Source organism: Arabidopsis lyrata (genome assembly GCF_000004255.2).
Source record: "Arabidopsis lyrata subsp. lyrata unplaced genomic scaffold ARALYscaffold_4, whole genome shotgun sequence".
In the NCBI taxonomy this organism is placed as follows: Eukaryota; Viridiplantae; Streptophyta; class Magnoliopsida; order Brassicales; family Brassicaceae; genus Arabidopsis; species Arabidopsis lyrata.
In genome coordinates, this window is record NW_003302552.1 from 20,791,856 (window position 1) to 20,806,181 (window position 14,326).

Below are 14,326 nucleotides of genomic sequence, written 5' to 3' on the forward strand. Positions count from 1 at the left end.
TTTGTGTCTTCTTCTCCATTATTCTTGGACGACAACCAGCGCTTACTCCATGACCAAAGCTTTTGATTCTTCTTTCAACCACAATACAACATCAATTAATTTCGTTTTGAATAAAGGAAACTAAACCCTAAGGGGATCTAGTAAACCCAAGGGCTTGCTTTATAGTATATAGTAAATCGGATAATGCAAAATCGAACTCGAATTTGTAAAATTGAAATCGAAAGTGAGAGAATCGAACATGTGAGATTAGAGATCTTGTGAAACCAATGGGTACCAGTCTTGAATTTGGATCACACACCATGGAATCGCCCAAAGAATCATCACAACCATGGACGCAAATACTTCAATCTCCGCGATTCGTCGATAAACCTCACCACCCGAAGCTTCTGATACCTCCGATCGTTGCAGTACTTGCAGATTTTGAATCGCCCATGCTTCGATAACGCCACAAACCCGGAAATCCCATAAACACAGAAGAAAAAAACAAAAAAAATCTTTGAAATCAAATAAAGAAATCAAAAGATAATTATTTCCGAATACCAGTTTATACGGTGGTAAAAAAAAGAGGTTCGTCTTCAAAATCGCAGATCCAAAGGATTTGTGTAGTTTGATTTTCGAGGTTAGAGAAAGAGAGAAGTGATATTGTGGTGTTAGCAAAGTGACGACGAAAAGCTCTTGGAAAGAGCAAAAAAGACATTTCGTAGCATAAAAAAATGGTCAAATACGCAAGTACCGGTGTACTGTCCTGATCTCGTAATTATTGTTGGAAATAATGCCAACCCGGTAATTTATTCATAAAAGTATTAGAAACAAAAAAAGTTTTAAGGAAATTAAATTTTGAGAAATATGAAATTGAGCATTTATAAACAGAGGGCTTACTTAAAGATTACTCTTGCTTGAAACCAGCGACGAAAGAGCTTATTTGATTTGTCCCACATTAGTTGGGTATTTGAGTAATGCAATGTGCTCCTTATAAGTGTTGTGGCATACATCCTTATAAAGGTCAGACTCACCTTTGTGCCGTTGAAAGACTATATATTAACGATGTTACTTACTCACTATTTAATTCGGTCTTTTCAATATTTAATAACATTGTTGAGCATTATATATATGTATTTAATAACATTGTGATTTAGGTTCACACTTACTATAATAGGCATTTGGGAGAGTCATTGTATCGGACAAAGACAATCTAATTGCGAGTAAGACTTATTTATGATATGTGTGACGGCAGATGTGGTTGTAATTTTGCTGGTGCCGGACCATTATTCTGAATATACCATATCTTATTTCATTCATTCATTGGTTGGTGTGGAATTAATAGAAATTACAACAGACTGATCTTATTGTAACATGAAGAGAGAGGATATGGATCCATATATCTACGAGTTTAAGTTCTTGAATTAACTGATTAAGACCCTACTTTGTGGCATCCTTAGCGTCTCCTGCTTTACCCTCTGCGAGCTCAGCCGCCGTGTTTGCGGCTTCTTTTCCTTTCTCCTCCACGTACTCCGAAGCTTTCTCAGATTCTTTACCCAATGTATCTGCGTTTTCACTGGTTTTTTCAACAACGTAGTCTTTTGCTTTCTCGCCATCTGCCAACGCTTCTTTTGTTTTATCCGTCACGAAATCTGAAGCTTTCTTTCTGTATAATTTTTAAATTAAGATGTAACAAAATGTATATTTAGTATTTAGGGCTATACATGTAAACTAGAAAAATAGAACGGATCGGATAATGTTTATGGTATATATGAATCTTCATCTTTAATGATAGTAAAATATAATCATAAAATTAGCTCGAAAATAACATGTTTCCAATAAAATCTATATAATATACCATAAACATTGATTACTAACATCCTTAATTACTTACGAGGCAAGATATTAAAATAAGAAAGAATTTAGACTTACGTGGCCTGGTTGAGGTCATCGAGGATGTTGCCGTCACTTTTAGCGGCGTAGATCAACGACTTCTTGCGCTGAGAAACGACGACGAACTGAGTTTTCTGGCCGACTCTGACAGCGCCAGTAACGCTCTGCTTGGCTCCGCTGTGGAAAGAAGAACCCATGCCACTGAGAACAGCTCCTGAGAAAGACATCGCCATGAGAGAGATCTTTAAGATGTGGGGAAAAAAAAGTTTGTTTGGGAGCAAAAGAAATAAAAGGAGGAGTTTTTAGATGAACAAAGTGAGATGAGAAGAATCTGATCTCCAATAGTATCGTTTTATAGATCGTTAGACCAATTAGAATCCAAAATTACACGTATTAAGAGTAAGATATTTTTTTGCACATTACCGAGTTTCTGTACGTTCTTTTCAGGCCACGTGTAATCATATTTGCGGTTTTCAGAAAGAAAGAAAAAAAAGCAGGTCGGCCATGAAATTGTGGTTACATACAAATTGCATTTTGGGTAACAAAAACTTACATGTTAGCATTTCTATATTTCTTTTTTTCAATTTTCAGTACTTAAAGGGTCGTTCTCATTTTCTTCATGTGTTTTTGCGTTTGTTGTTGTAATAGAAACAAATGTATGTCGGCCAACAAGTTAATTTGGGTTTTGCAAGCCCAAATCTACCAAAAGCCTACACAAATGAACCAACGTGGTTGCAAGCCTAAATGTAAAACTAATAGCCCAAACGATCTATGTGTCTCGATAACCTAGATTCCAATTTCGTTTCTGTTCAGCATGTATGCTGATTTCTTCTCTGTTACTTAGTAAAGATCAAGTGACATGCATGTGGATGCAATAAAATGTAGATCTCATGATATAACTTTTTTTTTTTTTGTCATCTAGATTTTTATTAATGAACTTGTTTTGGAACCAAGAAAATTACAACGCCCAAAAGAGAGAAAGTTAAGCCGGCGGACGAAAAGAAAATCCCCGGAAATAGGTCTTATGAAAGGGAAACTAAAAACATGACAAATACATAGCAGAAGTTCACAAGCCAAAATCGAAAGAGGCCGAAACCAAAACCTAAGAACATAAGCAAAACAACTTATAAGCTAAGAGAAACAAGGCAAAACAACTTCTTCTTCTGAAGCACCTGCGATGAGATTTACCAAGGATGCCCGCGGCCAATCCGAAGATAACAACTACCACCTCTTATCAAGAAGAGAGCCGATCTCTCAAAACCAAGAACCAATGAATCATAACCCGGCAAGCAAAACCACAAAGAGAAACTCAAACATGCTTCTGGATGCGACGACAACAACCAAAGCGTCTATTTTCCGTCTAGATAGAATTCTTCAAAAAGCGATCCTATCTAAACAAATTCAGGAAAACAGGGACAAGGAGCGAGGCCCAAACCCTCGAAAACCACCACCTCAAGAATGAGAATGACGAAAGAACGAGAGGCTATCAATCACAGCGAACAACACCAAGGAGAAGACACATCTGCAAACTTAAAAGACTATCACAACATTCAATCAAAACAAAGCCTCTGCTTAGTAAGGAAGCGAACCCAACAGGCAACAGAAACCAATGATCAAAGACGAGGAGACAAGGGGCGAAAAGGAGAGCCAAGGCTGGGCAGCACCATACTAAAACCAACAGCCCATCAACAACAACGGGATAGAAACGGTAAGCACAAGAAAGGCTACAATAACACAGAGCAAGTGACATGCATGTGGATGCAATAAAATGTAGATCTCAGGATATAACTATTTCTACATTTTTCTTTGAAGAAATTTGTTGCAGTATTTACATATATGTTGAGCCTTTAAGCTGTAATATATGGATTAATGCCAGTATTATTAATTAGGGTCAGCATTTGTATATAGATTAGTCTACAGTCCAAAAAGATTATGGATATAGGCTTGGATTTTTTAGTTAGCAAAAAAGATTATGTATAACGAAAAAATGGAAAGATTTTTAAAGTGATTTTAAAGGTCAGTCGTCGTATCGTAATACTTTTCTCTCTGATGTATTTCCTTATAATAATAAAAATTTGGAAACGAGAATCTGACGGACAGTAACATCTCCTAATTCAATATGAAATCGAAAATGCAATAACTTAATATTGTAGAAATTAAACTCAACGGACAAGATCTATTATCACTTGTGAACAACGACGGTAGATTGTGGTGCGTGCTTACACTCTCCCCGTCTCCCGACGTTAACCGATATAAAAGTCACAGACTTGAAAGAACCCTAAAGCTAACATAGTTTCCTTTTTAACTCTCTCTCTCTATATATTTCTCGCTGCAATTTTCAAGAGATTCGGTTTTCTCTAGGGTTTTAAATTTACACCTCAAAGTTACCTAAAACCTTGAGAGATACTAAGAGATTCGAAGCATAACTCTTGTTGTTGTTGTTCCGAAGATGCAACCAAAAACAGAGTTCGTGAAGTTCTTGGGAAAAGGTTCATACGGATCAGTCGATCTCGTCAAGTACATCAAACGCAACGACAGCTCTTTGCCGCTATACGCCGCTGTGAAAACCGCCGAATGTGAAGACTACGACTCTCTCCAAAGAGAAATTCAGATTCTATCCAAACTCAAAGGATGTCAAAGAATCGTGCAATGCTATGGGAATTATACTTTAGAAGAGGATTTCGATGTCAGCGGATTCCGAGTCTACAAGATTGTTATGGAGTACGCAGCGGCAGGGAATTTAACCACTTTCATGGACAGTTACAAAGATAGAAAGTTACCGGAAACGATGATCAAAGACTTCACTCGTATGATTCTTCAAGGATTGGTCTCTGTTCATAGCCTCGGTTATGTTCATTGCGATCTAAAACCCGATAATCTACTTGTATTTCCGTGTAGACAGTCTTACGAATTGAAGATTTCAGATTTCGGTTCTTCGAGAAAAGTAGGAGAATATTCGGATTGCTGGGAAGTTGATTTACCGTTTGTGGGAACGCCTATTTACATGTCGCCAGAATCAGTCCACAACGGTGTGGCTGAGAAAACCCTAGATTTGTGGTCGTTAGGGTGCATAGTACTGGAGATGTATACCGGTGTGAGTCCATGGTCGGAGGTAGAATTTGAGGATCTTGCGCCTATTCTATTGAAAGGTAAAGCGCCGGAGATTCCAGAGAGTGTACCGTGTGATGCAAGGAAGTTTCTAGAAACGTGTTTTGCAAGGAACCCTAAGGAGAGAGGAAGTGCTTCGGATTTATTGTTTCATTGGTTCTTGCGTGGTGAAGTGATATCCGGCTTCTCGCTGCCGCCATTGAAGTTGAAGATTAAACTAGCACCGGAGAAACCGACGAATTTTTCGAAGAAGCCCTTGAAGTTAAAGATTATTCCACCAAAGCCCCCACAGTTTAAGAAAGTTGAGATCAAGCCCTTGAAAGTGAAGATTATGCCTCTGAAGCCTCCAGCTTCTAGTTTCGTTTCTGTTCAATAGTGTGTTGAAAATTCATCTCTGTTACTTAGTTTAGAATTGTAGATCAAGTTACATGTTGATACCAAAGTGTAGATCTCAATTCACAATGTGGGTTACACCATTAACTATGAGTCTATGAAATACAGTTTTGCTTAAATAACTTCGTCGCGTACACTCATATATGCAGAGAGGCTCATTCCTTTATTAAAACCAAAAACCATTCTCACTTCTCTATGCTTTGCCTATCATCAACCCTTCTTTGTCTGCAACAAAGTTTAGGTCTCTCTATTTGGGACATTGGGATAATTAAGTAGTCAAGTTGTTCGTTAAAATGCCTGAGAGAGTCCTTTAATACTAATATAGTAATATGAGTCTCGCACGTATATTACAAGATGAAGGATCACTACGTTTTGCTATTGATCTTTTGGTCAGAAACAAGCTCATGAAGGAAACAGATCTAAATCTAATTAGTTTTCAAGAGTAGATAAAAGTTGGTACAGTTTCACTTCAAAGGAAACCACTCATATATTCTTCAAACCTTTTAAGAGCTTTTTCTTTACCAGAACTATGAAACAGAGCTTCTTTGTTATTTACATACAAAAACAAAAGACCTTTTTAAGAAAAGCAGAAACCCACAAAACATTTCACCATTACATTAGTTTTCAACGTTGTCCTTGTACATGTCTCATATAGTCAGGATCAGTAGTTCCATGTTCATGTGTCCTCACAGGATCATCACCAATCACTATGTTCTTTGTCGTCTGTGCAATCTCAGCTATAGTCTCGCCGATTGCCCCAAGCACCCCTCCCGCTCCAACCCCTTCTTCTTCGACATATCTCTCACTGCCTCTTCCTCCTCCGTATTCCTCTCCAACGTGTCTCCTCGATTCTCCGACCGTGCCTTTTGATCCATATCCGAAGACATCTTTCTCACTCCCCCTTCCTCCTCCGTACTCCGCCTCTCCAACGTCTCTCCTCGCTTCTCCGGCCGTGCCTTTTGGTCCATAGCCATAGACATCTTTCTCACTCCCTCTTTCTTCTCCGTACTCTTCTCCATAGCCTCTCTTTGCTTCTGTAACAAACCCTGGTCGCTTCTCTTCCTCACCTCCCTCAAAACAAATCCAAAACACACAGTTTCTTGAGCTACACGAAACATCATCATACTAAAATGAGCTACAATGATCTAGCTTTACTACAAGTTGTGCAATACCTGATGCATCTCTTGGTCTCTGTGTTGAGCTTCCTCTTTCTTCCTCGCCGTATACCCGACCACCGTATCAGCAGCCACTGCAGCTTTCTCCTTAGTCAAATCCACTGCCTTAGATCCTACTTCCACAGCCTTATGCCCTGCATACCCCACCGCACCTTCCACTGTACCGGCAACCGCTTTTGTCCCTTGCACCACTTTCTCCGTGGTGAAATGTGCCGCTGTCCACCCAACCGCAGCGGCTTTCTCAGCGGCCACTCCGGCATAATGTGCAGCTCCTTTTCCTCCTTCCACCGTCGTTTCTTTTATGTACCCAGCTGCTTCACCGGCTTTCTGAACAGTGTAATCTTTAGCTTTTGCTGTCATTGAAGCCGCCTCTTGTCCTTTCTGAGCTGCAACATTTCCGGCTTGTTTTCCTGTCTCAGTCATATATTCTGAAGCTCTCTGAGCTTTCTCAGCTGCAACATCTTTAGCTTCCACAGCTTTCTGCAAAGTGTAGTCTTTTGCTCTCGCAGCCTGTTCAGCCGCGGTGCTTCCTGTTTCCTTCATATACTCGGAAGCTCTCTGAGCTTTCTCCGCCGCAGTCTCTTTAGCTTCAACAGCTTTCTGCAGAGCATAGTCTTTTGCTCTTGCCGCCTGTTCAGCTGTCACATTTCCAGCTTCTTTTCCTTTCTCTGTTGCATACTCAGAAGCTCTCTGAGCTTTCTCGGCCGCCATATCTTTAGCTTCAGCTGCTTTCTTAACAGTGTATTCTTTAGCTCTCGCAGCCTGTTCCTTTGCCTCCTGTCCTTTCTGAGCCGCCACGTCTCCAGTTTCCCTTGCCTTCTCCGTCAAGTAACCCGAAGCTCTCTGAGTTTTCTCACTGGCAGCGCTTCCGGCTTTCTGAGCACCTTGTCCAACACTTTCCTTAGCTTGCCGTCCTTTCTCGGCCACCGTATCTTTTACACTCCGACCACCAACACCACCGGCTGATTCTTTACCTTCACGTTCTCTCATCTCCTCACCTCCGGCAGCCAAAAGCTCAGCATGTCGTGCTTTCTCCCCATGAAAGCCATGAACACCACTCTCTTTTCCTTCCTCTTCTTTGCCACGAGATTCATGTCCAAAGACAGCAGCGCCTCCTCCGTCACCACCAACAGCCCCAACGTGAGAAACACGGACACCACTGTCTCGCCCTTTACCCTCCATTTGTCCCCCTCGACCTTCTTGTCCACCATGGCTCAAACTCTCCTTAGCCTTGTTATATCTTTCCTCTGCTGCTCTTATAGTATCCATTGATTTCTGCTGAGCATTGGCTCTATATCCATGAATGTCCTCTAGCGACGCCTTCTCATGCTCCTTCTCATCCTTCTTCTTCCCCGGTCCTGATTCGCTGCTCGTAACGAATTTACCGACGGAGTGAGGCATCTGAGTCCTCTTCATCTTCGTCTCTCCCTCTCCTTCATTAGAAACCGACATGTTACTCCCCTTGTCTGAAAGTGACACGAACTGTGTCCCACCACCTTCTGTTTGATGCCTCTGTGTGTCGAAATCTTTGCCTTTTTCGGCCATGGACTCGAAATGACTCGTCATCTTCGGAACTCTGTCTTTCTCCACCTGAACTTCTCTCTCCGTCACCTTGTTCTCTCTCTTTGCTTGCTCCGACGCCATTGTTAATGCTAACAATCACTTCCCAAGATACTTTAAAATGATAATTTGATAATTCTTTCTTTTTGTTTTCTTTATCTCTGTTGATTCTTATCGACCTGTTTAATTCCTCTTTATAAACAAAGAACCGAAAAGACAGAAATTTGGGCGGTCATGAAGATTGGGGAAAGGTTTGTGACGTGTTGAGTTTACTATTGAAACGTGTAGGAGAGGCACGATGACTCAGCTTGTGAGAAGAGATCAGTTCAATTTTATTGAGCCAATAATCTTTGTTTCCTCCACGTATCTTTCCGTACATGTACACGTGGAGACTTTCCGGTGCACTTTTGCCTCTGATGTTTTTATCTCAACTGCGAACAGCCGAACACTTCATCGCATCTGGGCTTCTTCAGGCCCGCCCATTCATCTCTACGAGGCCCAATATATCTAAATTACTCTAGCCCATTATACTAATTACATGGAAATTTTAATCTTTTCTTGACATATTTTCTCCTTTCACAGAGTCAAGTGCGTTGGTCTTATTAAAGAGTTATTTCAGTCAAGAATCAAGCGACCACAATGAAAAGATAACTAAAAATAATTGATTGTTGCTTTAAGTTAACTTATACATTGATGAGAAAGATAACAAGAATTAGTAAGAGAAAAGAGTAGAGTAAAAGAGCAAGTTCCAAGTATCAGGCAAACCAGGAAGACACCAATGGCTGCAGTCGTTACCAGGATGGTTCCCACTGAAAGCAGAAGGATGACCATCTTTACGAAGCTGAGACAGACCGGTTATATCTAGCCAATGGACCGGTTTCTTCAATCTCCTCATCACTTTGTTTAAAACTACCCAAGCCATTGGTGTCCCTCCTGGATACTTCCTCCCGTAAAATGGCTGCGTTTGACTCCTACATGAGTTCATTGGCTCTCCCCAATCCTTTCCCCTGCATAACAATATCCAATCAACCTTACTAACATATAAGTGAAGTAATGACTAGGATTAACATACAAGTTAACAACATAGTCCTTGCTCAATTTGACACAATTAAACCGACTTATAGTCTATAGAGAACAATGAGATTAGATTAAAGGAAGTATGTTTACTCGTAATGAGTAGGAGACACGCCATTGAAGAAGACTTTAGTCTTAGAAGGATCGACGTAAGTATTAACCCATCGAGCCCAAGTGGTCATTCCTTTGTAAAAAGCAACGAGCCGGTTCATGTCTTTGTACAATCTATTTCCATCTTCCATGTAATCCCACCTGCAAACACACGCACGTCATCAGATTAGTCAAAGTATTCAAAAAAGACAGAACCAAACAAAGAAAGACAACGTACGGCTGAATGTGTTCGGTGTGTGTCCACCAATGCCACGAGTTGAAAATCAAAACGTCCATGCCTCTCCACATGTTGCCTTGCTTAATGGAATCTAGCTTAAGCACTCTCCCAACTTTCTCCACATTCAAATCTACTAAGAACTGTGTTCTGTATAGCAACAACGTCACTCCGTATTCCTGCGTCCGTACCCATTACAAAACCCAAATTTAGTAGTTCACTAGATAAATTTATATACATGTGTATATATTAACTGGCCATGTGCTTTTTTATCTCAAAATATATATATCATGGGAAAACAAAAGAAAAAACGAATCTCTTTTTGTGTGGCTCATGATCATAAAGTTTATAACATGACATGATATTCCGGAAGATTCTCTTTTTTGGGAAATAGGCCACTAATCACGTTCATCTCTTAAATGCTCTCTCATTCTCTTGTCATAATTCTATTTTTATAACATCATTTGCAATAAATTACTTATATCGCAAAGCATTATCTTTACATCAAATCAAATGAGACAAACCAAAAAACACTTTATCCCTTTTCTTAAGTTAACTTTATCTTATTAATTATCACTAAGCGTTAATAAAATAAATCAAGACTTTTTATCACACTTTCCACACTATAAAGCTAAAAAAACACACTTAATTTCTATTGAAAAATCATAACTCAATAAATATCTATACTTATTTGAGTGGGAAAAGGTCACTAGCTAGTTTTAAATTAATAAGATAAAATGAAAGAACAAACCTCAAAGGTAAGTGAAGCGAGACCCTTTTGGCGAAGAAGAGTGTAACGAGTGTTAGGAACCCAAGAGTGAATTAGACAAGCTAGAGATTGCCACATGTTAGTGCTTAGTGAATCTCCAACGAACATTATCTTCTTCCCTCTCATCCTCCTCAAGAAATACAACCCATTGAATCTGAAACCAAAAACAAAAAAACATTTTTAATCTCAAAAAGTTACAATTTGAACTATAATCTAGTAGTACTATATTTACTTAATCAAGGCACTTTGTTTTTTTTTTGTTTTTTTTTTTGGCACTTTGGTTGTGAGCTTCGGATTCGATTATAGACCTATTTGGAGAGTGAATATATGGGATTTCCGAGACATTATTGCTCCAAAGCAACTCACAAAAGTTTCAAATTTTGAAATCCAAAAATGCAAAAGAAGAGAAAAAGAGAAAAAAAAAAAGTGAAAGAGTCAAGAGGAGAGAGACTATTTACATACACTACATTATCTAACTTTGAAATTCAATTGTTACCTTTCTTACCAATATGCTTAAATATCTCTGTAAATAGCATTAAACACAACAAACAGAACTCTCCAAATTTCCAGCTTTCCATATTTATTAATGAAAAGGAGAAAAAAAAAAAACAGATTTTGACTCAATAGAACAGAGAAACAAAGAAAGAAAAAAGTTCATTTTTTCCACCATGTGCAAATTATTATTCTGTCTAATATATGAACGAAAACACAAGAAAAGCTTAGTTCTTGAATTAAAGAAAGTAAGAAGATAAGGAGAGAATAAGAACCTGGGGAGAGAGCAAGAAGATGGTTGCCATCTAAACTTAAGGTAAGCATTGTCAGGACGACCATACTTCTTACAGTTAAACTGTGGATCTATGAATGGACATTTATAAGGATCATAAAGTGGATACTTTGCATCATAAACCCAATTCCCTCTAAACCAATTACATCTCCCAGAAGCTAGCTCTCTTCTTGCTTCTCCATTGTTGCTGCTTGTGTTGTTGATGTAAGCAGAGACTGTGGAGAGACAGAGAAAGAAGAAGAAGAAGAGAAAAGAAGGGTTTCCTCGGGAAGTGAAACCCATTCTCTCTCTCACTATGTTTCTTCGATCTGAGATTGAGATTCTCTGTTTTTTGGTGAGAGCGAGATTGGTGTGAGAAAAGAGGTGCCTTGGACTGATTTGTTATATAATACTCCAAGAAACTCAAAAGAGAGATAGAGAAAGAGAGTGAGATTGTTCACATCACATGGGAAGGGGGAAACAAGAAACAAGATCCTTTATATGTCTTTATTCGATTAATATTAGTGCTTTTTAATTTGGTACTAGGTATGTTCCAAAATATAATTTCTCATTTTTTATAAACTTTTTTACTGTAGTAAATTAGTAATATCTTTTTGCTTCTGTAAATTTTCTCAAAGAGTAGGAAAATGTTGAAATTTGCATCAATTTTTTTTAGTCAACTTGGTTCAAATAAGCTGAAACCAAGACTTAAAACCAACTTTGGCGGTAGCTAAGTAGAATATAATTGAGATTTTTCATTTAATATATGTGATGTTGAAAATAAATCTACAAACTGGCCATAAGTTTGAGAAAACTGTTTTTTCAATTAGTAGAGAAATTTTGTATATGATGTTATGTCACTTAACAAGAATTTTTTTCCAACATTAATATTATATTATATTCTGTCATTATGCAAAATGTATCCAATCAACATATTTTTTAAGTAATTTCATTCTACGATTTTTTATTCTGCAAATTTTCATTCTACGAGTTTTCATTCTACAATTTATGTTATTATGCAATGTTACTAATGAAAACCGTAATGTCAATTTTGTGTTATCTATAATAAATCATCTTCTTTATCCAAAAACTATCATTCTTTTTAAAATGCATACTATATTGAAAAGATTTGCTGGTAAATTATAGGTTAATATTTTGTGTCACTTGGCAGCTAACAAATACACTTTTCTATACAGATCCATTATTACGAGAGAAATGAAAGGATGAGAAAAACTCAAAAAAAGTAGGCTTGGTAGGTAAAGGATGCAAAAAATAGGAAAATATAATTTCATGAAATTTAGTTTGTGAGAGAGCCTTAAGCGGGTCCAACTTTGACTTTACTGCAATTTTTTCACCGATTTATACGTACGTGTAGATATGAGTATACAAATGCCCCACATATATAGACTATAGTACAAGAGTAAGAGCCATACATTGTCCAATCATCTGCAAACCTTCGATAATTATAAGTAATTATTGTTATTATCACTAAAACAATGAACAGGGAGGCCTAGTCTTTCGTGTCTAATTAAAAAAAAATACTTCTCTAATTTCCTTTATCAAAAAATAAAAATTATATTTCTTTCATCGAATTTGTTAGTAGATATAATCTGTAACTCTCATATGCACTCATGCAATAGTGTGAATACTAGGATCGGATCCGCGGTCCACCGCGGGAGAATATTGGTTTACATACGTTGCGTTTAATATTGTGTGTGTTTTTAGTAGAACGAATCGTGTAGTATACTTATAAATATTCATAATAACGAATTGTAGAGAAAATGTAAAATTGTTTATAAATATACTCATCGTATTAATTATGATTTACAAAATAGAATTTTGTTTTTTTTTTTTTTTTGTACGCGCGGCGATTTATCAAAGAGAACGACGCTACAGTAACCAAACCTAGATCTCGATCTCTGCCTCTCCGGTCACGGTGCTCCTCACCGGTGGCCGGAGAGGGCTTCTCTCTCTTTCCCCTTCCTCTCTGTTATCTCCTCCGCCTCCCCTTTGAAGTTTCGGTGGTGTCCAAATTCAGCTTGCTCTTCGTCTCTTGTTGGTGGTAAAGCGGCGAGTGGCCACGCACGGAGCAAAGGACGTGCGGCGTGTCTCTCTCTGTTTTAGGTTGTGGCTTTGATGCGGCGATTGTAGCAGCGGTGCGGCTCCTAACGGTGGGACCATCCTCCAGATCTGAGAAATTGGTGGTGCATCACCGTGTTTCTTCAGACGTCGTCGTTCCTCTTGTGGTTTGGGCACTTCGGCGAGTTCTCGGTGTGACGGATCTTCTCTTCTCGGGTCTCTCCGCCTTAGTTTTCTCCAGCTCCGGTGATGGTGTGATTGATCCGACGGACTTCTCTTGTGGAGGCAATTCACAGAGTCGTTTTGGCTCTTGTGGTTTGTTCGTGGTGGTTAGTGACGTTGTGGATTTTCGTTTGGTGGTCGACGTCTCTCCTCCATTGGTGGGCAGTTGAGGGTGGCAGCCTCTTTGTCATGGGTATGGATTCTCCGTGTCCATTGGGTTTCGTCCCTTTTGCTTCATCTCCGGTTTGCTTTCAGGTGGAGTTTTGGTGTTCATGGTGTTGTCGGTGTCGGTTCAATTTGTGAAGGTGAGCTTTTGGGTGTTATGGCTAGGTTCCCCGAGTGTTGAATAGAGGCGGCGGATAGGTCTAAGTGGCATCGCGAACTCGTTGAGCTAGTGTAGAAGTCCGCGGTTGTCTGTACGTTTTTGCGTTAGTTCTCGGAGAAGCTGTAGGCTACTATCTCGAGGTTTTAAGGACGGGCCTCGGGTAGTTCGGCTCGTGGCAACAACGATGAGGATTCCAATACTTCGGTATTGTGGCAATCACGCAAATTTCCGAGTTACGCGGACTCGGAATCGGTGTTTCTTCTCGCGACTTGGCCATAATTTCTCAACAGCGATCCCAAGCTTTTCGAGTAGTAATGTTGTTTTTTATTTTCTGTAGCGTGCTTTTATCCGTTCTTGTTTTCTCTGTAACTTCTGTCAAAAATCTCAAAATGGTATAAAATTTCACATTTTACCAAAAAAAAAAAAAATAGAATTTTGTGTTTTAAAATTCTAAAATTAGACGATTCAAGGGAATTAGAGCAGTCAAAATAGGTCAAAAACCGCGGGTCGAGCCCACATCATCTCACTATGGGGCAGATTTGGGAAAATATATTAAACCCGCAAATAAGCGGGCCACATGGATTAATTCGTAGTGGGTCATAGGTTTAATCGGTTTTCATCCGCGGATTGGCGGATCAGCCCGCATATTAGTATTTATTGA

General features: G+C 39.0%; 4 protein-coding genes across 6 annotated transcripts; 1 reads left to right on the forward strand and 3 right to left on the reverse strand.

The window, feature by feature from the left end:
* Positions 1-1,265: 1,265 nt before the first annotated feature.
* On the reverse strand, positions 1,266-2,432 carry LOC9316059 (protein COLD-REGULATED 15A, chloroplastic). Its single transcript, XM_002881813.2, has 2 exons — positions 1,912-2,432; positions 1,266-1,645 (listed from the first exon to the last, which is right to left on the reverse strand). Exons 1-2 carry the CDS (start codon positions 2,103-2,105, stop codon positions 1,420-1,422), a joined length of 420 nt encoding a protein of 139 aa, XP_002881859.1. The 5' UTR covers positions 2,106-2,432; the 3' UTR covers positions 1,266-1,419.
* Positions 2,433-4,278: 1,846 nt separating this feature from the next.
* LOC9316060 (mitogen-activated protein kinase kinase kinase 3) lies at positions 4,279-5,876 on the forward strand. Its single transcript, XM_002879947.2, has one exon. The coding sequence runs from the start codon at positions 4,322-4,324 to the stop codon at positions 5,354-5,356; it is 1,035 nt and encodes a 344-aa protein (XP_002879993.1). The 5' UTR covers positions 4,279-4,321; the 3' UTR covers positions 5,357-5,876.
* A 25-nt stretch (positions 5,877-5,901) lies between these two features.
* Positions 5,902-8,589, reverse strand: LOC9316061 (seed biotin-containing protein SBP65). 2 transcript variants are annotated; one of them, XM_021029801.1, is made up of 2 exons: positions 6,546-8,589; positions 5,902-6,440 (listed from the first exon to the last, which is right to left on the reverse strand). In XM_021029801.1, exons 1-2 carry the CDS (start codon positions 8,190-8,192, stop codon positions 6,111-6,113), a joined length of 1,977 nt encoding a protein of 658 aa, XP_020885460.1. In that variant the 5' UTR covers positions 8,193-8,589; the 3' UTR covers positions 5,902-6,110. The 2 variants fall into 2 exon arrangements, with proteins under 2 accessions (XP_020885460.1, XP_020885459.1); XM_021029800.1 differs by having other exon boundaries at positions 5,902-6,444.
* A 93-nt stretch (positions 8,590-8,682) lies between these two features.
* LOC9317927 (protein trichome birefringence-like 39) lies at positions 8,683-11,758 on the reverse strand. 2 transcript variants are annotated; one of them, XM_021029802.1, is made up of 5 exons: positions 11,044-11,758; positions 10,259-10,430; positions 9,511-9,686; positions 9,276-9,434; positions 8,683-9,115 (listed from the first exon to the last, which is right to left on the reverse strand). In XM_021029802.1, the coding sequence occupies exons 1-5, from the start codon at positions 11,340-11,342 to the stop codon at positions 8,821-8,823; spliced, it is 1,101 nt and encodes a 366-aa protein (XP_020885461.1). In that variant the 5' UTR covers positions 11,343-11,758; the 3' UTR covers positions 8,683-8,820. The 2 variants fall into 2 exon arrangements, with proteins under 2 accessions (XP_020885461.1, XP_020885462.1); XM_021029803.1 differs by lacking the exon at positions 11,044-11,758 and adding an exon at positions 10,585-10,668 and having other exon boundaries at positions 8,749-9,115.
* Between the last annotated feature and the right edge of the window lie 2,568 nt (positions 11,759-14,326).

Coding starts and splice junctions, on each gene's coding strand:
- LOC9316059 (XM_002881813.2), bottom strand. CDS start 2,105: ATGGCGATGTCTTTCTCAGGAGCTGTTCTCAGTGGCATGGGTTCTTCT. Junction 1,646..1,911: donor GATGACCTCAACCAGGCCAC/GTAAGTCTAAAT, acceptor AAAATTATACAG/AAAGAAAGCTTCAGATTTCG.
- LOC9316060 (XM_002879947.2), top strand. CDS start 4,322: ATGCAACCAAAAACAGAGTTCGTGAAGTTCTTGGGAAAAGGTTCATAC.
- LOC9317927 (XM_021029802.1), bottom strand. CDS start 11,342: ATGGGTTTCACTTCCCGAGGAAACCCTTCTTTTCTCTTCTTCTTCTTC. Junction 10,431..11,043: donor TCTTCTTGCTCTCTCCCCAG/GTTCTTATTCTC, acceptor TTTTGGTTTCAG/ATTCAATGGGTTGTATTTCT. Junction 9,116..9,275: donor GTGTCTCCTACTCATTACGA/GTAAACATACTT, acceptor ATTGTTATGCAG/GGGAAAGGATTGGGGAGAGC.
- LOC9316061 (XM_021029800.1), bottom strand. CDS start 8,192: ATGGCGTCGGAGCAAGCAAAGAGAGAGAACAAGGTGACGGAGAGAGAA. Junction 6,445..6,545: donor GAGACCAAGAGATGCATCAG/GTATTGCACAAC, acceptor ATTTGTTTTGAG/GGAGGTGAGGAAGAGAAGCG.